The sequence below is a fragment of the Clarias gariepinus genome, chromosome 28 (genome assembly GCF_024256425.1).
Source record: "Clarias gariepinus isolate MV-2021 ecotype Netherlands chromosome 28, CGAR_prim_01v2, whole genome shotgun sequence".
Classification (NCBI taxonomy): domain Eukaryota; kingdom Metazoa; phylum Chordata; class Actinopteri; order Siluriformes; family Clariidae; genus Clarias; species Clarias gariepinus.
Genome location: NC_071127.1, coordinates 5,660,001 through 5,687,824, shown reverse-complemented (window position 1 = coordinate 5,687,824; position 27,824 = coordinate 5,660,001). Strand labels below are relative to the sequence as shown.

At 41.9% G+C, this 27,824-nt stretch overlaps 2 protein-coding genes across 3 annotated transcripts in view; one reads left to right on the top strand and one right to left on the bottom strand.

The window, feature by feature from the left end:
* Nucleotides 1-135: 135 nt before the first annotated feature.
* On the bottom strand, nucleotides 136-20,346 carry zc3h7ba (zinc finger CCCH-type containing 7Ba). 2 transcript variants are annotated; one of them, XM_053489797.1, is made up of 23 exons: nucleotides 20,207-20,346; nucleotides 19,406-19,480; nucleotides 18,022-18,058; nucleotides 17,052-17,249; nucleotides 14,073-14,231; nucleotides 11,421-11,501; nucleotides 11,224-11,268; nucleotides 11,108-11,144; nucleotides 10,823-11,004; nucleotides 10,440-10,743; nucleotides 10,267-10,343; nucleotides 9,115-9,184; nucleotides 8,825-8,986; nucleotides 8,517-8,722; nucleotides 8,302-8,402; nucleotides 7,085-7,269; nucleotides 6,920-6,975; nucleotides 6,428-6,672; nucleotides 6,200-6,305; nucleotides 5,896-6,004; nucleotides 5,558-5,691; nucleotides 4,202-4,371; nucleotides 136-3,483 (listed from the first exon to the last, which is right to left on the bottom strand). In XM_053489797.1, the coding sequence occupies exons 2-23, from the start codon at nucleotides 19,462-19,464 to the stop codon at nucleotides 3,303-3,305; spliced, it is 2,904 nt and encodes a 967-aa protein (XP_053345772.1). In that variant the 5' UTR covers nucleotides 19,465-19,480; nucleotides 20,207-20,346; the 3' UTR covers nucleotides 136-3,302. The 2 variants fall into 2 exon arrangements, 1 of the variants encoding a protein (XP_053345772.1); XR_008356693.1 differs by lacking the exon at nucleotides 136-3,483 and adding an exon at nucleotides 3,525-3,661 and having other exon boundaries at nucleotides 4,139-4,371.
* Nucleotides 20,347-24,908: 4,562 nt separating this feature from the next.
* Nucleotides 24,909-27,824, top strand: part of rangap1a (RAN GTPase activating protein 1a) — a 6,517-nt gene continuing 3,601 nt past the window's right edge. The window contains exons 1-6 of the mRNA XM_053489729.1: nucleotides 24,909-25,005; nucleotides 25,453-25,572; nucleotides 25,669-25,796; nucleotides 26,902-26,961; nucleotides 27,352-27,531; nucleotides 27,719-27,824. The exon at nucleotides 27,719-27,824 is cut by the window's right edge and continues 29 nt beyond it. Coding sequence (XP_053345704.1) covers nucleotides 25,461-25,572; nucleotides 25,669-25,796; nucleotides 26,902-26,961; nucleotides 27,352-27,531; nucleotides 27,719-27,824 — 586 coding nt within the window. The 5' untranslated portion in view covers nucleotides 24,909-25,005; nucleotides 25,453-25,460. The remainder of the gene's footprint in view (nucleotides 25,006-25,452; nucleotides 25,573-25,668; nucleotides 25,797-26,901; nucleotides 26,962-27,351; nucleotides 27,532-27,718) is intronic.

The following is a 27,824-nucleotide window of genomic DNA, read 5'->3' as shown; positions in this document are numbered from 1 at the left end:
TCTTTCTATCTGATGGTCTACCGACCGACATATCAAATCAGTCTATTCATCCAACCGTCTACCCATCTGTCCATCCCTCTTTCTATCTTTAAAATATGAAGCACAAATAAATAAAACACTTCAAAGGACAATGCGTTCTTTTATAAAAATATTTATTGGCATATTATTTGGTCCATTGCTTGTGGCGATTTTACATAAAACACAACTACAGTATTACACAATAATGACAACTTTAGGAAAAATAAAGAGAATTTGTAAAGTAAAAGAAAAAAAATTCTGAAGCCATAGACAGGAGCTGTGAAAGTGGCGCTGTGGGAGATTTCAGTGCTGATTATAATGACTTAATGTTGTTCAGCCAGGACAGACAGCGAGCACTTCCTGGGTGAAAAATCTATTTCCTGTGATGTAAATAAATGGCACCTGTTCCCATCAACCTTACACTAAATTTATTACAATTAATGACTGTAGCCAACCTGTCACTATATAAAAGTATTTACCCCCCCCCCCCCCCACTCCAGCAGTTCATTAGTGGAAATGATCTGATACTGTCTAGATATCAGTATAGTGCTGTTGAGACTTTAAGACACAGACGTGTGTGATAAAGCTGCGACATGGTGCATCTGATTTAGATTAATTACCGCCGCATCCATTATGTGAACGCATCGTTAGAGTGGAAACAATTTCTGACTAAAACACCCTCAGTAGTAACTCTTGATCTCGCGCCTGATGGAATGTAATACGGAAGGGCAAGTCACACAGAAAGCGCACTTTAGTGTCTAACAACTTAAAGACGAGGACGTCACAATATAAGGATGTCGTCCTTTCCAGTCTATAACGAGTTTTCCCACAGAGAACGCTCGGGCTGTACCGCTGCTAACTGGAAGCGTACCGGAGCTTTTATCTCGTAAGGAAGCGAGGAATGTAATAAGACTCGAACCGACAACCACGCTAAGGTTCCATCTCTGCTTTATCTGAGCGAAAAATAAATGACACTTTAAACATCCAAACGTCGTCTTTATTTCCACAGAGTATCTACGAAAGGCACAAAATCCAAGTAGGTACACGTTACGTTCACATACAGCTCTTGTTCCTCAGTCTGACCTCCTGAAAAGGCACTGTGATGGTCACTGAAGGTGAGCGGGAATGATATTGTTTAAATAATGCAGCACTCGTTAGGGCGAGAAAGAAATCAACAAACAGGCACGCATCATCCTGCTCGTGTGAGTGTATTTAACACCTTTAACAAATAAAGTCTTTTAACATCAGAACTTTCCACATCATATTAACTCATCACACGGTCATGTCACAGGTCAGGCCCGACATGTACATCGTGTTAAACTGGAGAGAAGTCCGTACTTAGCCAAGAATGTACCACATGGGTGAGGAGAAATACTACAGTACTACTACTATGGATCAACACCCTCTGACCAATCAGAATCCAGAACCAGAACTGATCAACACTACGGTGAAAAGAGAAACACAACATAACGTAACATGAACTTGTCATCAGAGACACGTCTGTTTTTAGCTCTCTGATGTCCTGAACAGTCAAACAATGCAGAGTCAGGTGACGTGTGTGCGTGTCTACGATAGCTTCTAGCTCAATCCATCCTGTCACTGAATTTCAGAGTTACTGCACGACAAGCGCACTTCATGGAACGTCTCTATCTGCTCGTAGGTGGATTCGAGCGAGAGCAGCAGCTGCTTCTGCTCAAACAAAGCCTGAGCTAAACACAGCTCTGAGAACAAACTGGTCAGGGGCGAGACAGGGAAAACACACACACACACACCTTCTCCTGTGCTTCTGCGTGTTTGGGTTTAGACTCGAAGTGTCTTAGGACGAGATAATCACATCGAGGACACAGCCATAGTGTGTGTCCAACAATGTGGCCTTCTGGAATTCCTGCAGCACGCACACACGCACGCACGCAAACACGCGCGCGCACACACACACACACACACACACACACACAAACAACAAGACAAATTTATCACTAACGCTCAGAAATGTTTTGTGTTGTTTTGCTTTTTTTATCCTGAGAATCTGTTCTACTTTTTCATTTGTGTTTCTTTTCATATTTTTTAATCTGAAATAAAACAGAAAACAGAAATGTTTTGTATCTAAATCTCACAAAGCCCAGAGCCCAGGGTTCTCTCAAAGCAAATGAAAATACACTAAATGAAGGAAAAAACCTTTCATATAAATAAACATAAAAAAGCACTAAAATTTGTTTTAACCCCAGTGTGTTGCCAGTTCCTTGTCCTTAATTCCAGAAAATACGCAAAACGGTCAAACCTGAAACGAGTGATCCTGACTACAAACAGGATTCCTCGTCTTAGATTTGCCTAAAATCAAATTTGGTGGTACAGATTTGTGTTTAGTTTAAGGAAGTCTTAGTGCTCGATCATAAAAACAAAACCTTCAGATTTGTACGGGACAGTCCTGACTTTTTTAACGCCTCTGTTGTGAGCTGAGGTTGTATCACTTGGGGTTTCAGTTACAGACGTTTGGATTCGACTATATGATGATTCGCCGGGATGACGCTAGCTTGAGATTTGCTCTGCTGTTGATTAACAATAAACGAAACCTTCTCACTTTGAGAAACGCTAGCAGTTGAATCCCACCCAAGATTAGCTCGCTAACGTCACCCACTAGTGCACGAGTGCTTCTTTATTTCATGACGAGACATCTCAGTTCCTCTTGTGAGATCAGGCAGCTATGTTTAGTTTTTATGTAAATTGTTCCAGACTTAAAAACAAAGAAGAAAACAAACACAAGATGTATTAAGATGTCGATTTTGATTTAAGGATCAATTAAGCTTTAGGAGTAGCTGTTAAAATGAAATCAAAATAATAATAATAATTAAATAAATCAAATAAACATGCACTGCAATGAGAGTGAAAGAACTTGTAGCTGTTTTCATGTTTATCCGCCAGTTAGTGCAAGTTAGACGTGACATGATGAAGGACGGCCCCCTGACTGGGGTGTTTAATCTGGGCGATGCACAGACGTGATGTCCTGTACCATCAGGGCTGGGTTTAAACAAGGCTTTAAAAACACTAGTGCTAAAATACAGATAAACTGTTTACAAGTCTGGTACTGATCGTGGGACGGCACTGGGACGGCACTGGGACTCGCTGTCTATGACTGAGGAAAATGTCATTTAAAAAATAAAAGTTAAAACAATCAGTTGAAGAGAAGGCATGCGTGGCACTTCAGTGTGTGGTGGTTCAAAGGGATGATAAATCTGTGTGTGCATATACAGGATGTAGATTTATATATGGATGTGTTGTTATTCTTCTCATTCCTGCACCAGGAAGTTGTACTTCCCGAAGTCGTAGTCGTTGTGACCGATGAGCATGTCCGCCCGCGCTCTCTCCAGCCTCCTGCGCAGGAAGTCCCGCCTCTCGCGCCACTCCTGGAGCTCCTCCTCGCCGTGGGCGTAGTCGCAGCTCACGCCCTCGGCACAGCCGGCCTCCAACCTGCCGATCGTTCACATCATGCGTTAAAACCAGGCCTGTCTGAGATTATTCGTTTAGTCAGTACTCGTCACACAGCGCGTGTGGAAATGCCCTCACTTTTGATCTCAGAACTACTGCGATGGGCGTGGCCGTATATTCTCATAATCAGCAGGCTTGGTTGACTCGCCCCCATCCAACCCTGATACTAGGGATGGGAATTGATAAGATTTTTACGATTCCAATTCCATTTTCGATTCGGCTTAACGAGTCGATTCTTTATTGATTCCCTTATCGATTCTCATTTGGGAGAAAAGGGACAACAAATTGTTGATTAGCATCACCAAGGAAAAAAAAATTAAATAATAAAATAAATATTCTTCTGTAAAATTAACAAAATACAACAAATTATTTTGTGGCAATTCTACAAGAATGTCCAACATTTTTTGGTGAAATACAACCAGACTTTTAAGCGTTTGTTCCGCTTAGGCGCCATGCTTATTATTGACTGAGCGTAAGCTACGCAACGTGCGTAAGTTACGCAATGCGCATGATGACGTCATTTGTGCCCACTGGAATCGTTAAGGGAATCGTTTGCAAATTTTGCAAACGATTCCAAGGAATTGAAACACTGGGAACCGGTTCTCAACAAGAACCGGTTTTCGATTCCTATCCCTACCTGATACTGTACCCCTGTAACACTGAGACGGGAACACAGACCCTGGATGGGTGACGTCAGTACCTGGGACAGAGGGAGAAGTATTGTCCGGGGAAGCGGTGTATCCAGGTGAGACTCTCGTCCTCGCCGGCTCCGCTCAGGACGCGCTCCTTGTGCCTCTCGGACGAGATGTGCTGCTGCCACTGACGCTCGCTGTTACTGTGCCTCCTACACAGGTGGCAGTAGAAATCGTCCTGACACACATATACACACAAAAGTTAACACCTACGGCCAATAAGTTACCATGGTTACACATCTACAGGATGACAGTGCGATGATTAATGACCAATGATTAGCTCACATTTCTACAAAATCTCAATTCTAAATAAAGGAAATGACAATAAATATCTGTTCTTCCGGTTTTTCCAAATTATGTTTAAAGAACAAGAGAATTTACAGAAGCTGCTTTCAGAAAACAGAATTCAAGTTTACACAGTATTTTCAAGTTTACTCAAGAACAGAGAAATAAGTCACTTATTGGGGTTTAATTTATTTCAACACCAGTGGGAAAAAAATTTGGGAAAGTAATTGAAAATTAATCAAGCAAAAGTTATATTAATGAACTGATTTAATACTGAATCGTGAACAGTGTGTGTGATTGTGATTATTGGGACACCGAAGGAGATTTAGATAGACTGACAGACAGACAGACTGACAGACAGAGAGCCAGACAGAGGCAGAAAGATTGACAGACAGGGACAGACAGACAGGTTGATAGACAGACAGACAGAGACAGACAGGTTGATAGACAGACAGACTGATAGACAGACAGACACTTTATTGATCCTGAAAGAAATTTTAAAGGTCCAGTACAATAACACAATAGACATGCACACCTTTGCACTCGTCAAATCTTGAGCTTATAGTTAATTAAAATAAAAAAAATAAATAAATAATAATAATAAAGTACACACGTGGGAGATGACCCATGCTTCAACAGAGATGACTAAGAGAAAAAGATTATTATATACGAAAAAAATATATACAAATATACTGTATATAAAGAATGAGATGAAAATGTGCAAAATATAGTGAAATACATTTAAACCCGTCTCGGATAAAACACTCAAAATCTATTTTTTTTTATTTTTATTCATACATGTTTACATTTGAGGTGGAAAAATGTCGCAATTCCTCTTTAAACCTGCAGATGGCGCACTCTAAACTATTTACACATCCTGTGTGGTAAGAGCGATTTATTTGCCAAGTTTGTTTAGAATTGTGACTGAATCCAAAATAACTAATCTAAATATATCCTGATATTTACACCATCGCATATAATCGCAATACAAATCGTATCGACACTTAGATATCGTGATGACATCGTGTCATTATCGTATCATCATTAGTCTAGACGTGAAGTTTCACGCGCAAACTCACGGCGGCTTCGGCGAAGTCCGTCGGCATGGTGATCTGCTTCTCCTCGCCGTACTGGGGTGTCGAGGTGCCGTCGGATCGCTTGTTCTGATTGGCTGTCGAAGACCAGGTGTCATAGACCTGCTGCAGGTCCCGCACTACAAAACACACACACACACACACACACACACACACAGACACACAAACCCGGTTTTGTTTCCATAATACACTAAAATGCCAAGACATGGAACTGACTGCTTTCTCTTATGTAATCACCAAATGGGTGAAAAGAGATGAAAAGTTTTGGCCCCCTGGATTCATACAAGTATTAAGCGTAAGTTTTAGAAGGTGTGGTTTCTCACAGCCGGTGTTCTTCATGTAGGTCCACAGCTCCTGCTCCTCCAGGCTGTGAGCGAAAGAGCAGTTCCCGATGTAGTGGCACTTCTTCTCCTTCAGGACGTGGACACAGATCTGCATGCAGAAAAACACACACACACACACACACACACACACACACACAGTAAGCCTGGATTACTAATACTCTCCCATTTCAATTATCTGCAGCCTGATTGGTTAACGAGGCGCCGGAGGCGGGACTTATCAGGCCACAACATGACATAGGCGGTGATGTGACGTGGGATCACACCCCAGGGGAACGTGACTCACGTCGTATTGCTGAGGGAACGTCTTGGCAAAGGGCAAAGGTCGCACGGCCACCCACTTCTCCCTGTCTAAGGATTTGACCAGAAGCACCCTGCGCTCTTTAATCCAGCTACGGGAGAGACAACACGCACGCGTCAAAGCGCATGAGCAGATATAAAACACCATGTGCTTTAATATATATATATACATGAATGTGTGTGTGTGTGTGTCTTAGTGTTAACGTGTGTGTACCTGTGTCGCGCTTTAGCGCTGCAGTACTTGAGCGCTTTGTCCGGTTCACTCGGCAGCCCGACGCTCCAGCACTGACCGCACACGAACTTCATGGTCAGACGCAGGTCGTGACCTTTCGCCGCCGAGGCGCTTCTCGTTCCCGAGGTCCGCTCCGGCCACGCCTTCCCGTTAGACTCCGCCCATCTGTTCTGCCCCTCCAGTCTGGATACGCTGCCGTTGGTGTGGAAGCCAGAAATGTTTACTGGCTGCAAGAGTGAAATAAAAAATATCAATAAATATAAATAAATATATAAATAAATGGATAAATAAACACACATAAATAAATATATACTGAATATAAAAGTAATTAAAATGTGGGAATGAATATAATAAACTATTTTCTATTAAGAATAAGTATAAACTTGACCGCTCATCATGAATTATTAATAAATGTGTGTGTGTGTGTGTGTGTGTGTGTGTGTGTGTGTGTGTTCAGTGACAGTAAGTACTCACTCTCTGCTTGTTCCAGTGCTTCTTGGATTCTTGCACAATCTCCTCTGGGTTGGTGCCTACACACACACACACACACACACACACACACACACACAAATTGTCATAGAGCTCTCTAATGAGTGTGTGTGCTTGTGTGTGCGTGTGTGTGTGTGTGTGTGTGTGTACCGTGGTATCTCTGCAGGATCCAGCACTGCAGTTCGATCAGCGAGTGAGCGAAGCTGCAGCTCCTGTCGCGCTGGCAGCCGTAACGCTCGTGACGACACACGGCGAGCTGACGGTGTGCGCTGAGGGGCCGGATCTTAGTGTAACACATACTGCTGCTGTTCTTCTTCACCGCATGCACCAGACACCTAACACACACACACACACACACACACACAAAGAGACAAAACATTAAATCAGCTGATCATATAATAAAAGTGAGTGACAAAACAAAAAACTTGCTAAACTGTACGACACAGGGAGAGAGAGGGGGGGGGTAGAGAAAATGAGACAGAGACAGGAATAGAGAGAAATAGGGAGATAAGACGGAATGAGGCAGAGCAAGTCAAATGGCGTGGGACAGGGAGACAGAAAGAACTAAATAGTAGAGAGAGAGGAGAAATGCAGAACATGAGACAGAGAGAGACGGGCAGGGAGACAGAGCAGAAAGAGACAAAGATTAAAAAAGGGATAGAGAGAGAAACAAGAAGACACACAAGGGAGAGACAAAGAGACAGAATGGAGATGGGACAGACAGAGAAACATAAAGAGCAAAATGGAAAAAAAAAAGTGTGAGACATCGTAAAAGACAGAATATGAGACAGACAGGGAGACAGGGCAGAAAGAGACATAGAGAAAGAGACAGGGATGGAAAGAAACAGACAAAAGAGGGAGAGACACATAGAAAGCCAAAGGGAGAGGGACAGGGAGACAGAATGAAAGAGAGACATGGGTAGACAGATAGGGAGAGAGACGGAAAGTGTGAAATAGGAGAGAGAGAGAGAGAGAGACAAAGAGAGACATAGAGAAAGATAAATAGATAAAACAACAAGAGAGACAGAAATAGAAAGAAACTGGAAGAAAAAAAGTGGGAAAGAGACAGAAAGTATGAAATTGGGAAAAGAGAGAGAGAGAGAGAGAGAGAGAGAGAAAATCAGAAAGACAGGGACAGGAAGAGAAAAAGTAAGAATGTCCACTCAGCCTATCAGACTCGGGGACACACGGAGGAAGTACATAATGTGTTTCTGATCAGTTTAACACATAACATGGGACAAAGAGACAGCGCAAAGCCGCTCCATCACTGCTGAACCGATCGTTGTTACAAAGGGTTCTGATATATCCTTATTACAGCACGGTCACATGACGCGGCTCTGAGACAAAGGACGATGGAGGGAACGAACTTGGTTCTGTCGAACGGATGGTGGGCGTTTATGTTGGAGCACAGGGACGGGTTCTCCTTACAGCGCTTACTGATGAGCCTGGGTTTACCGTCAAAGCAGCCCTACACACACACACACACACACACACACACACACACACACACACACACACACAGGAGATTAGTGGTAATGCTAATGTAAACCCGTGATAATCAAGTGTGTGCGCGTGTGTGTACCTCACAGAGGAACATGAACATGCCGCGGTGTGTATCCAGTAGTTTGTTGACGCTCAGTGCTTGTCTCTGATTGGACGAGACCGGGTTGAAGAGCAGCTCGCGGTTCAGTGAGCCCCGCCTCTCCTGCATCCACACGTCGATCTCCTCCTGACAATACCCAAAGGTGCAGGCCTCGCCGTATTTACAGTCCTGTCGCTCTAGAACCTCTACACACACACACACACACACACACACACACGCGCAGTATGAGATATGTAGATAACATGTATTACGGTAAATCCTCTCTAATCAGCGCCGTGCCGTCTCACCTTTACACAGCACGTAAGGACCCAGGAAGTTGCTCCGGGCTGGGCGTGGCCGGACACGCCTCCATGGCGGATTGACCCCGCCCTTCCTCCTGCACAGCAGGATGTCTTTCTTACAGCTGTGAGACAAATCCGTCCTGTACTCGCAGTCCAGCACACCTGCACCTGAGACAGGGGGACGAGAGCAGGCAGACTGATCGCCATGGAGACCAGGGTGGGGCTGAAACACGTGAGTCATGTGACGTCTATAAAACGTGTGTGTGTGTGTATGTGTGTGTGTGTGTGTGTGTTACCTGTACGTATAAAACAGGCTGAACAGGCCTGAGTGAAGTCGTGTGTGTGTTCAAGAGGATTTTTGGAAAGCTAAGACAAACACGCGCACACACACACACACACACACACACACACACACACACACACACACACAAACAGAGTTAGTATAGAAGGTCATACTTTGCATGAAAAGACCATTTGATGGGAGGGAACAAGAAGGATAGAGGGGGGAAAATGGATGAAATGAGAAAGATAGAATAAAGGATGGAAAGAATGAGAGGAAATAACTGAGGGGAATAAAAGAGGGGTCAGGGGTAGCTCAGTGGTTAAGGCATTGGACTACGGTTCGGAAGATCCCAGGTCCAAACCCCACAACCACCAAGTCGCCACTGTTGGGCCCTTGAGCAAGGCCCTTAACCCTCAACTGCTCAGATGTGTAATGAGATAAAAATGTAAGTCGCTCTGGATAAGAGCATCTGCCTAATGCCTAAATGTAAATGTAAAAGAGATAGATTGAAAAAACAGAAGAAAATGAGTGGGATAGAGGGATGAATAAAGTGTATGAGAAAGATAGAGAAAAGAACAGAGGACATTAGGGGAGATGGAGAGAGAAGAACGGAGAAAATGAAAGACAGAGAGAAGAACAAAGGGAATTAAATAGATCGAGGGAAAAATGGGGGAACGAAGGATGAAAAAAAGCAAAAGGGAATAAGAGGGATAGAGGGATGAACAAAAAGTATGAGAAGGATAGAGGGAATGAGGGAGATAGAGACAGAAGGAATGAGGGGCATAAAAAGAATGAGTAGGGGATAGAGGGATGAAAAGAGTAGACAGAGTGAGGAAAAAAGGGGCGAAAGGAAATGAAGGGGACAGAGGGAGGAATGGAGGGAACAAAACGGATAGAGGGATGAACGGAGAGTATGAGATGGATAGAGGGACGAAAAGAGGGAATAAGTCCAATAGATGGAAGAACTGAGGACATTAGAGGGAGTGAGAAAGGAAGGAATAAGAGAGATAGAGTGTAGGAATGGAGGGAAAAAGATAAAGGAATGAAGGAAATGGGAAGGATAGAGAGAGAAATAAATACAGCAGAAAAGAACGTACAAACAAACTAAAAAAGGAAACAAGATGAAAGGAGATGAAAAGCAAGTGGACGAGAGACAGAGACTGACCGTGGAAGTGGCGCTCACGCAGTTTGAGGAGCTTCTGATCTTCACTGGAGGGAGGAAACTACGAGACACTTTATCATCTGGAAAGAGAGGGGGGGGGGGTCAGTGCTGGTGGAGGAGGCGTGGCCTATGTGTCCATCAGTGTTGCGGAGTGGTGCGGTGGTAAACACACTCACCGGGCAGCGTAAACTCCGAGAGTGAGTCGAGACCTTCTCCTCCCACCACTAGAGGGAGCTGCTGAGGCACCGAGCTCTGACCCAAAGCCTGAGCGAAGGAGTCGAGCGAGTCCAGGGGTCTGACCGAGAGAGCCGGGTCGCGTCCCACCTCGCAGAAGGAGTCGAGCTCGTTCAGGTGACTGACGGCCGAGGGGAAGAATGCCGGAGGAAGACGCGGCGAGGGGGCGGGGAGCTGCGCGGGGAACGGCAGGCCCAGACGCATCACCGGGACGTGAGTGGGGACGACGCTGCCTTTGGATGGAGTCTGAGAGACGCGCAAAGGATAGGGTGAGACAGAGGGACGAGGAGAACAAAGACATCATCTCGACATCAACTCGACTCACATGCGGGAGCTGCTCTTGCTCGGAGACGCAGTCCAGCAGTGTGTCCAGCTCGTCCCCAATCACCTCGCAGTCCTCCAACTGCTCGGACACGGGCACCGACAGACACACGGACGCCTCCTCGGACGCCTCGCTCACAGGGACCGGGGCGGGCAGGACGGGCGACGCACTCGCGCACACGTCCGCTGTGACGGAAAGAGAAGAAGAAGATCTCAAAATATGAGAACAAAAATTTTAACATTTCTAAAAAGACACAACAACCTGAAGAGCAAAAATATTCACACCCACCTGTGACGTCACACAAGCTATCCAGTCCGTTAGTGATCTTTACGAGAAGAGAAACAATTTCAAGATTCAACTGTAGAACTGAAGATTCAAGACGGAAAGAAAAGAAAAAGACTCACCTGTTCTAGAGGAGGCAGGAGTTCTGGGCTGCTCTCGGTTCCACCCTGAAGCAGAGCAGGAACAGAGTCACACACTTTAGCCGGGTCAGAATTACACACACTGCGTCACGCTCTCATAGGAAACCAATCAACGATGTGGCGGATCTCACCGCGCGTCACGTGACACGAATAAAAAAAAGAACACAGACGTGACTGACCTGCACACCGACGTAGGCTTTACGTGTCTTTAGGTCCAGTCTGTCTGCCAGATCCTGAGCCAGCTCCTTCACCCTCTCATCCTGCACACACACACACACACACACACACACACACACACACACACTTTAAGTCACAAAGAATTGGAAAGGTCACAAACCTACAAATAACACTGTATTCAAAATTATTGGCACCCTTTATTACTGCCATTTCCATCAGAAGCGAGTCACTCTGGTGCCGTGTCTCCTCAACATCCGCTCCTTGTTTTACAACAAGATTTACAAAAACTCTGACCAAAAGTATGTGCACCCCTGACCATCATTCCTGTATCTGTATCGACCGAATCAAAATCAAATAATTAGTTGAAGAAATTGTAAATTTTTTTAATCCTCATATAAAAGATCCTCGTAAAAGCATATATACACTGTATAGGGTGTCCCAAACATAATTTGGTAGTTTAACAACAGAGTTGGTTATCTCTGTAATTATCTCAATTTTTTAACAAGTTGCAGAAAAAAGTAACCAAGTTTAATGCTGTGAGAGAATTTTACCTTCCACTTGTTAATGTTACCTTAATTAAAAATATTAAACAAACGCTGTATCTCTAGTCAAAGAACGACTCAGGACTCTGTGCAGATGTGTATGAAGTAAGCAGAATTTTTTTGCAGCAATAAAACCCAAGTGAGCCGCACTTGTAATTCTTAGGCCGTAAATCCAAGCATTATCACGAGCAGACTGTCTGACTCATTATATACAGTTTTCAAGCGGAGGGATGCACACCATGTCTCCTTAGTTCTTTTTTTCCCCCTTCTTACCTAATTATTAACCCATTATAAGTAAACTTTTCCAGAGAAATTCTCCCATCATTTTTCTACCATATTATGTCACGTCATATACCTCGTCACCTGACTCCCTACGTCATCTGTACCAAGTGATTATACTTTTTCCCATTATAATTCATTTTTTCTTGCAAATTACGTTCCATTATCTTTACACTTCTTTTGTTTAGTTTATAAAAAATAACAGGGTGGTGCTTATCTTTACTATACATTCCTGGTTTGTCCTGGTTTATTCTACAGTTCTCTAAAGAGACAGACCATGGGTAAGCATCTCTGTGTTTGGTATTATGTAGATGCACATACAAGTGTCTACTCTTATTAAACTCAGTATTCGTAAAACTGATGTGTGTCTTTTCGGTATTTGTCTATATTGTTACTTAGACATGTGTGCGCGACTGCAGGTGCATGTGTTGTACGTTTATTCAACACGTTTTAATCCTTCATTAGGTGTGCTCAGCTAATTATAAAACAAGTACAGTTCATGTCTGGGTCACTCTAGGGTTTTTTCCCCATGTACTTTGGGTACACACTGTACACTGAGTATCACTACCCATCCCCTTACTGTTTACGTTTTATGACCTGTCTCATAGTCGTCTGCTTCTCTCACCTCTAAGACTCCGTCCACACGAAGTCGGTGCGTTCCCTATCCGATTCCGCAACACGAACACAATTATGTAGTCCGCCATTATTGTTGTTGCTGTTACGTGTGACGCAGCCGACACGTGATGTGATGACATCATCGTTTCACAAAATATACGGATTGGCCGTACACACGAAACCGCAAGGGTGTCATTTTCAGATTTATCCTCTTTGGGACCCGGTTTCAAAAAATAGCGGTTTCAGTCTCTAAAACGCCGGATCCGTGTGGACGAAACGCCAATACGATAAAAAATGTATACGTATACAGCGAAACGCGTCTCCATGTGGACAGGCCCTAAGTGAACCCAGTATGTTTTATGACATGTCACACTCTCTACCTATTTCTATATTATTTCCCTGAGACTAATATTATCGTATTGTTACATTGCTGCATACACAAGTATATTTTACTAAAATGTGTTTTACTTTCTTTTTTTTCTTGTGCCAGTGATGACGACAATGTGCTGTTGAAACGGCCACCACGTTCACCTGACTTGACCCCTTGTGATTTTTTCTCTCTAAGGACTGCTCTTTATCCACGCCTGTTCCTACAAGCCTAGAAGAACTTGGGCAGAGAATCATTGGGGCGATGAAAAATGTTTCGCAAGATAAAGCTACAGATACTTGACGTGCGCATATTGAACATTTTGATCGGTTATAAAATCTGTATCTGTTTGAATATACTGTTGGAATTTTGAAGGATAAATATTTTATTTTTCAACATGACGCCTATTTAATTTTCTTTACCTTGGACACGTGGTTACTCAGATATTCATATTTCAAATGATGTATAATGTATGATGTTCACCCTGTATAAAGCACGATGGGCGTCAAATCAAAGCGGGACTTTTGACTGTACAGAGTAAAACCTTTCTTCATTTCGCTATATAACCTCCTGATACACTAATGCACTTATCACAGTAGTGATAGTTTCACTAGTGCTTGGACACCATTAAGGTAGAAAGTTTTCTCAGTACGCCGTAGCCGTGATTGGACTGCTTGTCTGCTTCATGCCTAAAGAGTCACTCTGGCCTCTCAGGAACTCCTTTAATGATGTTTCCAAACATGTGGAAATGGCCAACTCGATCAGAATCATTATTCATGGACATACAGCATCAAGGAGATTGAAACAGAAATGCCTGATGTGCAGATTGTGAGTGTGTGTGTGTGTGTTACCTGTGGAGAGGTGAGCAGGCAGGCGGTGCTGCACTCGTACGCCTCGTTCAGTCGCCCGAGCTCCTTCAGACACACGGCCTTCCTGTACAGAGCCTTGCCGCTGTCCTTACACACGCCCAGAGCGCTGTCGCAGTCCCTCACGCTCGCCTCCAGATCCCCCTGAATCAGACGCAGACAACATCTAGATGAATAAATATGAAGAAAAAATATCGGCGCCCCTTGACGAAAAAAGCTTATGGTGAATATTCTGTGAGTTGAACCCACAGAGGTCCTGAATTTTTCTTCTTCTTGCTTCAAGCTCCCTTATTATGTCTTATTTTTAGATTTCTGCAAGTCAACTTCCTCTTCGAGTCAAACCCGGAGGCTGATTATGGTTTCAAATCCCTTATAACTCGCAGCAGAGTCATGTCTCGTCTCACACACAGCGCATCAGCGTGTTTATCAGAGTTGCTTCACCAACACTACAAAGCTTTCTGCGGAGACGCGGGTGTGTGTGGCGTAGCAGTTACAGCACCTGTATACTATTTCCTTCTTCAGAGATACTTATTCAGGTTTTTCTGTCAGAAACCACGATGTTGCAGAGTTATCACCCCAACTGTCACTGCAGGAAGCGGAAACTCCCTTTAAAAGCCTCCCTGATCCAGTGCACTAATTAAAAGAACACACAATCTTCACACAATGAGTGCGTTGTGTGTGTGTGTGTGTGTGTGTGTGTGTGTGTGTGATGTACGGCTGAGAGTGTGAGGGAGTACGAGGTTTGCGGTTATCTGTTTTGAATTTCTCAAGGACAAGGAGTAGCAGCTCTGGGTTATCATGTTTTTGTTGCCAGAATCAAGAGCAAAAGTGCTGTGCAAAAGTATCATATTATTTCTTTATATCTTGCTTCTAAAGCTCCAGACTTTCCAGGATTGTTTATGAACTCTCCAGGAATAGTTTCTCCAGGCCTCCCGGAAGGACTTTTTTCCCCCCTCTTGTACCCGAGAAGTGTCAGAGGAATGCTTTTTGTTTAAGGTCACACAGTATCATCAAGTTTAAAAAAAAATCATCTAACTTTAGGCATGAACCAGTGAGAAACAGGTACAGATGATGACAGATGATCAGGCTGGTGATTAGTGTACTGGTGATGCTCAATGCTGACCGGTTGGAACAGATGAGAGGGGAAATGAGGTTGCTGCTGAGGTTGTTACATAAACCAACTGTATCTTTAGCACTTTGCAGACTGTCGCGGTAACACATTTGTTTCTCTTTCTTTAGTTTGATCTACATCATTTAATTTAATATAAAGAAATAAGGGGGGGGGGGGCAAGACTTTTGCACAGTACTGTATATCCACGACAGGAGTGAGGTTATAAATAAACATAAAAAATACAAAATATTTATATTACATAAGACATTTTAAATGTTATAAAAAGTAAAGATACAGTTTAAAAAAAGGGATTAAGAACGGGAATCACCAGGGACGCCCCGATACGATATTATCACGATACCTAGGTGCTAATTCAATTTGTATTGCGATTCACGATTTTATAATTATCCCTATTCAATATTAAATTTTTTACAATTTTAGCAATAATTAAAAAAATATATATTTAATAAGACAAAGTTGAGAAATAATGCTAAAGCTTTACTCAACAGCCTCACAACTTAATTAAACATAGCACGTTACGTATAACGTTAATTATACAGTTATTATCTAACCTACACACTATATAACTTGATATACACACAGCATAAAAATGTAACTTGGATTTAAATTGAATTCAATAAAAAAAAGGAATTCAGACAAATTATCTGAAATAATTATTATATTTAAATTACCCTCATTCGGTATACGAATTACTACACAAAAGAATTACAATATACAGTACCAGTCAAACGTTTGGACACAAGTATGGTGATTTATTTTCTACATTTTAGAACAAGACTGTTTTTTTTTTTTAAACTATGAGATAACACATGGAATTATGCAACAACATCAGTCAGTTGTTTTTATCAAGACATGAAGGTCAGCTGTTCTGGAGCAGGTTTTGTAAGAGGTATTGTGTCAAGTGCGTTTGCAAAACCCATCAAGCAGCATGATGAAACTGTCTCTCATGAAGACCTTCCCAGGAAAGCAAGACCAAAACATTACCTCTGCTACAGAGGAGAAGTTCATTTAGAGTCACCAGCCTCAGAAATCACCAATTAACAACCAGCACCTCAGGTTAGAGCCATTAGGAAGCTTTACAGAGCAGAAGTAGCAGATATACATCTCTATATCGACTGTTCAAAGGAGATTATTGCCTTCAGTATTGTTTTACAGTGTAGCAAAAAACACAGACCATGGAATTAGAAGGTGTGTCCAAACGTTTGACTGGTAGTGTATAACTGAATCTGGTGTTACTTATTCATTAAAAAAAAAAAACTCTGCTTAAAAAAACCTTAGAGAATAGCAGTGTTGTTTGATGAACCTTAAAGCCAGAACAGTTTAATGACAGGTAGTCACCGACTTAAAAACATGCTCCTGGAATGGAACTCGTTTGTAAGTCAGATTTGTTCTTATGTCCGACAAAGTTAGTTTTTTACGCTTTTAATTCTTGACTTAATTTGTATATAAATATAAATATTGGTATCTGATGCACTGCAGTGTCTATTTTTTGTACAATACACGTGAGCTACTTTAAACCGGAAGTAAAACGGTCCGTTCCTATCTTTGAAAATTCATAACTCGAATGTTTGTAAGTCGGGGATGACCTGTACACCTGCTTTTAAATCAGGCGAGTCTTACACACTTATTCCGATTGGATAGAAATCCAAACGGAATAAATTAATTATCTCGTTAACACCGCTTTCAGAACTGTCTCGATTTAGCAGAAAAAAAAACATATTTACAGTTCTACAAATCTTACTCCAGATAAGGGATCCCAAATGGTTTTTAAAGGACAGGAAGTTGAAGAATGCATGTTACGTAGGTGAAGTTGAACAGGATTAACCGCTCACCATATTGTGTTGCGCCGCGGCTCTGTTCACATACAGGCTCTCGAGCAGCGCCGCAGGAATCGCCACTCCTTCGCCCTGGGCGTACTTCGCCACGCTCACTCCCTCACTGAAGTGGCCCCGCGCCAGCGTCCAGTCGCCCTCCCAGAAGGCCGCGTTACCTTCGTCCAGCAGATTACACACAAGCTGCATCAGGAAGCTCTGATTGGAACAAGACAAGCGGTACAATTAAACAAACCCAAATAAGAATAAGAATAATTATTATTATTATAATAATAATAATAAATTAGAAACTGCTTTTCTGCTCATTATATATTAAATTAACAAAGATTACTTGACTGGTCAAAAAGTGCTGACTCAATTATCTTCCTTATAATTAATCAGTTTGGGTAACGAATGAAAGATTTAAGTTAACTCTTGATCTTAGCAGAGCCGTACGAGGTGCAGTGATTCAAGTTGCTCAAATGGCCGCCCACATAAACACTTCAGCATTCAGCATTTATACATGACAGGAAGTCCTACTAAATCATAAACCACATCAGCACTGTGTCTTTGCAACGTCACCGAACAGCTGGAGGCTCATATTTACAAGAAACACGGATGAGTTATCTACTGTAACTTTGACTAAATGATAGAAAAAAACAAAACATTTGTGTGCAGATCTGTTGGCTCAAATTAGGGGATTAGATCTCACAGCCTTCTGGTCTTTACGAATCATGCTCAGCAGGTCATAACTGCTGAGTGTACAGCATGGCTCGTTCCTGATACAGCGAAAGCGTTAATGGTTAACCTGCTGATAAACACGGAGCTGGCCTCGTCTGGAAATCAGGGACTCGATCGATCGGACGCGGACGGTACAAGACGTGACACACATTCCAGCGATTTGTCGTAAAGAGAGCAGTAGGACACGTGTGTGTGTTTGTAGGGGTGGATTTATTTATTTTTTTTAAATGAGAGCAGAAGGAAAACGCACCTCATAGCCGTCTGGGTCGGGATACGGCAGCGACGACCTGCAGAGAAAAAAAATAAATCAAAGCATAAATGAAATTCAAGGAAGATAAGAGTTAGTTTAAATAAAATGTCAAACATGACACAAAAAAACAGATGATACTTAAATATCATGATCAGAAGAAAATGTCTTCATTAACTATGCTTAGAAAGTGAAACTTAAGCCATTTTCGTTACGTATACACTACTGCAAAGTGAAATTCCTCCTTCATATCCCAGTGTAACTGGGGTCAGAGTGCAGGGTCAGCCAGGATACAGCGCCCCTGGAGCAGACAGGATCAAGGGCCTTGCTCAAGGGCCCGACAATGGCAACCTGGTGGAGCTGGGTCTCCAAACGCTGATCCTCCCATCAGTAAGTCAGAACCCTAAAACACTGATGTACCACTGACAGTGATGCATTTAAAGGGGCGGGTTGTCAAATTTGACAACTTTTGAAGAAAAAGTATTGTCTGGTGTTCAGTTTGATTGGCCACAACCGGTAATTGACCTCAAACTCAACCCGCACACTCACTCTCAAGGTGAGGTTTAGGAGGCATCGAAGTTTCTTTTAAACTTTTTTCTTTTTTTTTTTTTAGGAATAATAATTGTGGCGGAGGACAGAGATACAGTACGTGCAGTAAAAATGTAAGTAATTTAATTCAATTTAACTTGAAGGTAAATGTTAAACTCTTGTATTTGATGTTAGTTCGTATTGTTTAAATTTTATGCTTGGTTTTTAAATGACAAAACTAACATTATAAGCTTGATCCCCGATTGTATCTGAAGGAACTACTACATAACTGATACCATGACTAGCTAAGAAACAATGACTTTCTGTTTCTTTTTTTTTTTGAGCCAGGGAGGGAAAAACATGCATATAGAAGCTTTAATATAAAAATAAGTTAGTTTTCAAAGGTTGCATGAATGAAGTGCAAATAAGTGGAGCACAGAGTTAGATTTTTTTTCTGCACCAGAAAAATACATGCATACATGAAGATGCTTTAATTAAAAATAATATACAAGAAAAAGTTCAATGAATGCAGTGCAAGAAAGGTGGCATTATACTATTTCAGAGCCAGAAAAACAAAACATCCATACAGATTGTTTAATTTAGAAAGACAAAGCAAAAAATAAAAATAAAATAAATAATAGGGCTGGCATTTAATATTTAAAAAAATGCATGAATGCAGTAAAAAAACAGAGAGTAGAGTTATACTTTTTCTGGGCCAGAAAAAAACAAGCACATACAGTAGATGCTTAAAAAAAAAAACATTAATTTTAGGTTAAAGGTCCACAGTGATCCAAAACGTAAAAGCTTGAAAACACTAATCCTGATCTCTAAAACCCCTGATAAACTCTTAGGATCTTACTGAATGAAAGCCAGAGCTTTCTGGATCTCCTCCTTGCGCGTTTGCCGGTCCTGGTTCATGGCAGGTCATGAGGTCCTGGAGAGAGACACAGAGAGACAGAGACACAGAGAGACACAGAAAGAGACACAGAGACAGAGAGAGACACAGAGACAGAGAGAGACACAGAGAGACAGAGACACAGAAAGAGACACAGAGAGAGACACAGAGACACAGAGAGACACAGAGAGAGACACAGAGACAGAGAGAGATGATGTGAAAACGAAACCTAACAGACTGAGTGCTGAAGGTGGGGAAGTGACTCACTGGGTTTTGGAGAAGGATTAATAATAATAATAATAATAATAATAATAGTAGTATTTGTGTTATGTTATTACTATTGATATTATTATTCTATTTGAATGCAAAAATATATAATGGTAATAAATGCTTGCGCGCACGCACACACACACACACACACAGCAGACTGAAGTTATTTCCTCTCCGGAAGCAGAAGGATTTCACCAGCGCGCGCGCACACACACTCACTCACACACACACACACACACACACACACCGAACGTTCTTTTTTTTTTACACCCAAAACAAGTAAACATGTAAACAGTGTGTGTGTGTGTGTGTGTTTAACGTTAAACCTAAACATTAGGAGATGTCCATGAGGCAGCGCGCGCGCACACACACACACACACACACACACACTCCTGCTGTGAATAATAATTACTAACACACAGAAAAGGAAAGCAAAAGACTCCACCGCTAGCTGAGACCTGACACACACACACACACACACACACACACACTCACCCGTGGACACACCGGGGTGTAACAGGAGTTAACAGCTATAAGTGAGAGTTGGCGCTCGCGCGCGGACAGTTTATTCTCTGTACAGATGACTCTCTCTTTCTCAGAGCGCTGTAACTACACGGAACATGTGATGAGTCTCTGCGCCGCGCGGTCCTACACTCCGCCGGGTTACAGGGGGAGGAGAGGGAGAGGAGAGGGAAGGGCTACCCGCGCATGCGCAGCAAAAAAAAACCATTATTATTAGTGGTGCTTGGGTCCCTATGACCTATATTAAATATTTGGGAATATTTATTTTCATATTTTATTAAGTTTTTTGATAAGGTTACGTCGCGAAAGCGCCAAGCAGCTACCGCTGCCAGTCACAACAAAAACAAAGAAATAAAAGTGAAGATGGAAGACGGGGTGCAGGAGAAATTGAGGTCGGGACTTTACATCATTAAAAGAAGAAAAAGTCAGGCCACTAAATCTAATGTTCGGGACTGGTTCTTAGAAATAGTTGCAGCAGGAGACAAGAGCAGTATCGGCTACGTGGAGTGCAATTCGTATGAAAAAATATACAGTTTACAGGGCGATGTTTCCAAGCACTTTCAGGCTGAAATGAAAGCTGTTTTCATTTACATTACAATGCCTAGTATGTCTATTTAATGGTCGCGGGGCAGGTTGTAAAAATATATACAGTGGTTCAGGGCGGTCTGGGGCGGGCAGAATAATTTCATAAAAGCGCATCACTATTTGGCGCGTAACCGGTCCCATAGACCCATGAATGATGTGTCAAATCGTGAGGCTTATTCGGGAATGAGGTGCTATGACTAAGAGGTGGGTGGTTAATTGCCCTGCGCCCCAAAAAGTCTCGTAGACTTAACATTGAGATCAACTTCTGCTATGACATCAGCTAAATCTATGACATGGCAAGCACCACTCACATTTTCTTCAGGAAATGTAACTCTCTAGTTATTATTATTATTATTGAACGACTGTACAGCAGAACTCTCGTATAACTTATTAAAGTGCCCTTATTATGCAATTTTAAAGGTTGCTAATATTGCTTAATGAGTCTCTTAAAACAGGTTTACATGTATGCAAGGTCAAAAAACACTTTAGTTTTCTCCAAAAATAGATTTAATTTTACCCCATTTCTAAATGATTCGTAAACGACTCGTGTGAAGCAGTTCGAAGATTCAGTCTGTCTAAACCTCTCCTTTCCGTGAGCCCTCACTGCTGTAATTAGTCAGATGGCGCAGTAATTTATGACTGGTCTACCGCTACAGCGTGTGTCGCCCATGACCATAACTGAACGTCTGCTCTGGAGACCCGTCACTACATAGAAAAGATGGCGTCGGTTTTACCGTATCAATTCGAGCCGGAGTCTAATGATGAAACGGTTGAAATGGCACATCGTCAAGAAACTGTTTCGCAAGCATGACCGGAGCAGGATGTTTTTCAGTGGTAGGTGTCATATGTTAACAAGAGTGTGGTAACGTTAATTGTAAGATGTGATAGCATCGTCATTGTAATATTTGTTTAGGTGCACATGTGGGATCTGTGTCAGAATGCCAAGCGAATGTGAAAACCTGTGCTACCCTGAAGTAGGACAGGTAGTATAATACATTTCTGCTAGCAAGTTGTTTGCAACTTAGAACATGGGCGGACATTATGCAAATATGTTACTTAGTGACGTGGATCCGTAACAGAAAAAGATTCGAATTGCTAACGACTCGTTTAGGCGAATGTGAGCCGACTCTTTTTTTTATAGACAAAAACTTCATTTATCATGCACTGTCGGCATCACAACTTTGCGATAGTTTATATTTACATACAGCTACATGACACACTGCATGAAAGATCATATTTGAAAACGCATAATAGGGGCACTTTAATACAAAGAAATCACATTCTGTAAGGTTGAGTATCTTACGCCTTGTTGTACTTTTTGAATTGTCAGACAAATACACTCCCTGTTCGGTAATCGGAGAGTGAATCACAGATGAGAAATGGAAAAAGTAGATCGGATAAAGATAAAGTTTTGTCTTAAAACCACTCCAGCGTGTTAAAATTCACTTATACCACTTCAGCGCTGTTATTTCAGCCAAAGTGAAAATATGAACTAACCCCATTAAAAATATTCAGTTTATCTTTTCTAATAAAAATCTATTGATGCAGGTGTTTGTGACAAAATCTGGCTGGACAGACATACAGAGAGACACAAATTTTTCTGATATTGGTTTCTGTTCCTCCAATGTATGAAATATGAAGATATACTTGAAAGAACGAGTTCTGATCAATGTACAGATATAATAAACATTTATAATAATAATAATAATAATAATAATAATAACTGTTATTATTATGATGATGATAATTATTATGATTATGATTACTATGAATATTATAACAAAATAAACATACACTCCCAAATTGTTTTTTTTTGGGGGGAAGCGGGGTGGGTGGGGGTATCGTGACAGATACCGCCCATTTTAAAAATCACAAGTTTTTCTGGTTGTTTTTAGTTGTTTCTATAACCAAAGAATAATAATTATGCTTATTTGAGAGTTCTACATTTTTACAACATAATTTCCATATTCCAGTAGTAGTAAAAATGTACCTGTTATAAAGTAATAATAACTTTGTTCTTTCTGACATATCTGAAAACCCAAATGCACAGTTTGATGTCTGAAGCCTCCCCCATTAACACACACCAGCAAGGCTTCCATATAACCACTTATATTTGTTTTTATTGTCATTGACCTGTGCTGTGTTGCTGGCACAGATATGTGTCGCATGAGTTCTAACCGAATGGTCGAGACCAGAAGGTGGTGGTAATGCAACATAGTGAATGACAATGTAAAGTAAACACCAAGAAGAAGAAGAAAAACGATTGCCTGCTTTAGTTGCTCAGCTCCGCAGGTCTCTGGTGGGCATGGCTCAGCAGTAGCTCATTTATATAGAGACTGAAACATTTGCATGTTGGATAGTGCATTTGGATGAAAAATGATTTAAAGGAAGTTTGAGGTATGAAACATCATTATTTGAAGGATATTTCAGCTGGAGAACTAACAACCAAACACTTTGAGATAACTTTAAGTGCTAACTTGTTAAAGATAAAATTAAATATGGGACACTTGTTTTACTATGTTGTCATTTCTATGCTTATTTGACTGGTCCAATGCAGTTCTGGTTCCAATTTAGTCTTTGCCATTTCCACCTGTCTTACAGCTCTTGCCACTCAGCACTGCATCTGTTCAGTCATCCCACCCTGTAAAAAGAGAGACCCCACTGGACACCAGTTAACTCGTCTTAAAACATCTTCTACAACCACATAAGCCATCATGGGCATGAGAAACATCACTGTTTCATCAAACAGTGTAAAACTTGAAATGACTATAATGTTACTGCTACAGTATTACGGGCAGAAGCATAGTTTACTAAATTTTAAGGTGAAGAGTGTAATTTTCCCTTTTTTGATGACTCTCTGTCATCAACTGGACTGATAGAGAAACAGGCATCTGTGAGCTGCTATCAATAGGCGGGAGGTTCCCCGTGGGAGAGTTGAGTTGTCTGTCAAATATTAGGTGCTGGTGTAACACACTAATGTAAAAATCACTGTTCATGCATTTCTGGCCTGCATGGTCTCACAGAATCTCATAATATAGGGTCGAATACATTGCACTGGTTTGGTGAGGTAATTATCCAATCAAATGTCAAACTGCAGCAATGAAGCAATGAATGTTTATAACGGCTACAGAGTAGGCGAGAACAGAAACTGATTTGTTTTGCCTTGCTGTGTTTTGTTCCACAGTGTTAAGTATACAAGATATCTTATTTATTCATCTGTTCACTTTCCATGCCGCTTATCTTGTGTAGGGCACACACACACACACACACACACACACACACACTCAATCATATATAGTGAAACCTTGGCTTAGGTTTGACTTAAAAAATTCAAATTCTTAATTTATATTTCCTCTTGGCACAACATGCTTTAAAAACCCAAAAGAAAGTGGCTCTTCTTATTGCTACAGTACTTGATAACATTCTTGGGACCCATGGTGCTATGTCTGAAATCTTGAATAAAAAAAAAAAAGAAAAGAAAGTAACACCCCATGAACTCTCTTTGCTTGGCTTTCCACTGACGCAAATGAGTTTTGAACAGCTTCTGGACGTACTCACAACTTAGCCATCGCTTGGTTATTTCTTTTTTATGCCAAAAATGTTTCATATGCCTAGGCAAATTACTTGCAAAATTTCAGTTCTTAAGGCAGACATTTGTGAGTCAGGGCATTTGTATGCAGAGGTAAAAGTGTACACATTTTCGCCTCCGGAACAAAATAAATTGGTATCCCGAGGTTCTGCTGTATTTGGGGCAAATTTGAAACAGCAATCAGCCTACAGTGTATGTCTTTGGACTGTGGGAGGAAACCAGAGTACCCGGAGTAAACCCCTCCAAGACCAATGAGAACATGCAAACTCCACACAGGAGCGGGTCGCGGACGAGGACTTGCCTATAATGAACACATTTACTACCTCTAACGTTGTTCATTACAAAATAATTTGTCTTTATTCATTCATTTATTCATTTATTTATTTATTTTTAAATCACACGTCTGACGCCGAAATCACAAACTACAGCGTCAACCTGATGGAAGGACTACACCTCCCGTGAGGCACCGCGCGCCGCTTTCAAACGCCATGACGTCATCCGAATGAGCGGGACGACTCTCCCGGCGTTGTGTGCGCGCGTGCATGTTGTTGTATTCCGTTCACACACACAATAAACCCGGATTTAAAGTGTTCTAGAGGTAAATATGACCGCGCTGTTTACGGCGTGACGTCCTTTTGTTCCGTAACTCATAGATAAACCTGTGTTTTGTGCGTTTAAATAAACCCTGTTTTTTTTTATAGCTTATGGTGCTAGCTGACTAATTCGGGTTCCCTCGTGAGGACTCGGCACGTTTATTTATCGTGTGTTTAGCAATTATAGTAATGAAGATTGTTTTATGTTATTTATTCACTGATCTGTAGTATCTAACGGTTAACATATGATGACAGTACTGGATTTGTATATGATTTACTTCCGGGGCTCTGGGGTCATGTGTTGGAAAGTGCAATCGCGCATGCGCAGTTGTCTGAAAGAAAAAAAAGAGCCGTTGCTAGGTTACCAGGCGCTGAAATGAAAGCTCATGTATAGGTGAACTAATCCACACTGATACAGTAAATCTGTGTGTGTGTGTGTGTGTGTGGTGCAGGTGTTGAGATGGCGTCGGACGTGGTGGCCCAGCTGGCCGACTCTCTGGCCCGCACTCAGGTGGGAGGAGGAGAGCTGAGCTATAAGGGACAGGGCCTGAAGCTGGACAACGCTGACTCTGGTGAGAACTGTGAACACCGTCACTACTTGTACAAAGTTACGCTTCACACACACAGCTCCTCACAGTCTGACTGTTTCTGTCTGTTGCCTTCTTCAGTGAAGGACATCGTGAAGGCGATTCGGGAGTTCGAGGGTCTTCGCGCTCTGAGGTTGGAGGGGAACACTGTGGGAGTGGAGGCCGCTCAGGCCATCGCTAAGGCACTGGAGGACAAGTGTGACTTTGAGGTGTCCCACATGTTCTTACACAGTCTGATAGTGTCTCACGCCATCTCACAATGTCTCATGCCTTCTTATAGTCTCATAGACTTGTATTGTCTCACACCATATCACGATGTCTCTAATATGCTTACACGGTTTTCTGGTGTCTCACATGGTATCTCACTTTTTCATAACACCTTACAGTATCATAGTGCCTCTCACTGTCTCACAATGTCTCACACTTTCTTATTGTTTCATGAAGTCTCACCATCTCACAAGGTCGTACACAGTTTCAGAATGTCTCACACCTTACAGTATCAGTGTCTTATGTCTTCTCACAATGTCTTAAGCCTTTCAAATGTCTCATAATCTCTCACAATGTATTTAGCTTTTTACCATCTCACAATGTCTCACATATTTTACACAGTTTCCTAGTGTCTCACATTGAGAAGATATGAGATACTGATACTGTACGAAAGTGTGAGCCACTAGGAAACTGTAAAAATATGTGAGACATCTCACACTTTCGTACAGTGTCTCATATCTTCTCATAATGTCTGAAGTCTTTCTAATGTCTCATAATGTCTCACAGTATCATAGCGTCTTACACCGTCTCACCCTTTTGTATATGTGAGATGGTGTAAGACACAATGTTAGACACTTTCTAAAATGTCTCGAAGCGTCTCACAGCTTCCTTCAATGCCTCACACTTACATGCACAGTTTTATAATTTCTCATATTTTCTTACACATCTCATAACATCTCACACCTTTTTACACAGTCTCTTAGTGTCTCTCAATGTTTTTTAAATTCTTTTACAGTCACATAATGTCTTACACTGTTTAATGTCTTCTTAAACTGTTTCATAATCTCTCTCACACCCTCTCACAATGTCTCACATCATCTCTCAACATCTCACAACTTCCTACACGGTCTCAAAGTGTCTCGTTTGGTCTCAAAACTTTCATCCACAGTGTCTTACACGATCTCACAATGCCTCACACCTTCTTACATGATTTCATAGTTGATCTCATACTGTCTCGAGCCCTCTTACACAGTCTCATGCTCTTGCACTTCACTGGAATATTCATGTGTGTGTGTGTTAACTGAGATCTTTCTGTGTTTACCGCAGTGCTGTTACTGGAGCGATATGTTCACGGGCCGCCTGCGTTCAGAGATCCCCCCTGCTTTGGTAGGCCTGCTGGAGCACAACACACCCACATACACACGCCCACACACACTTGGTGTGAAACATCAAGTGGGTCCTATTTATCCTTATCGTTCTAATATTTTAAGCACGCAGTGTGTTTAGCGTTAAACCTGAGGCTATACACTTCCATAACCATGAAATGTTCGAAAGGGAAGGAGGTGTTTGCTTGTGAATCACTTTGTATTTTTATTGCAAATTAATTCACTTGGCTGAGCGAATCTTATTATTTTAAATCAGATCTTTTAATTTCAGTTAAACGCCTTACAGTAAAGTCATAAGATGCATGAGAACAAATAAGACTTTTAGTTTGAATTTTATGAAGACAGTGGAACCAGTGATTTGTGTTTATAGTGTCTCTCTGTCTGTCTCTAGATATCTCTAGGTGCAGCCCTAATATCCGCTGGCGCTAAGTTAAAGGTGCTCGATCTGAGCGATAACGCATTCGGACCCGATGGCGTGAAAGGCATCGAGGCGCTGCTGAAGAGCTCGGCGTGTCACACCCTGCAGGAGCTGCGGCTTAACAACTGTGGCATGGGTATCGGCGGAGGAAAGGTGAGGGAGTAACGACATCTACTTCACCTTCACAAACCTGACCAGCAGGATCCAAAACTCGAGAGCAGTGTAAAATAAAGTTTAAGAAGCTTCAAAAACAATAAAAATTAGTATAAACTTATTCTCATGGTGGAATTTTAATTCTAATAAACACTAAGCGTTTAGTCCTGTCATGTTCTCACTTCAGATCCTGGCCACGGCCCTGATCCAGTGCCACAAAGAGTCGAGTAAGGTCGGCGCCGCTCTGAGGCTGAGGGTCTTCATCGCGGGACGGAACAGACTGGAGAACGATG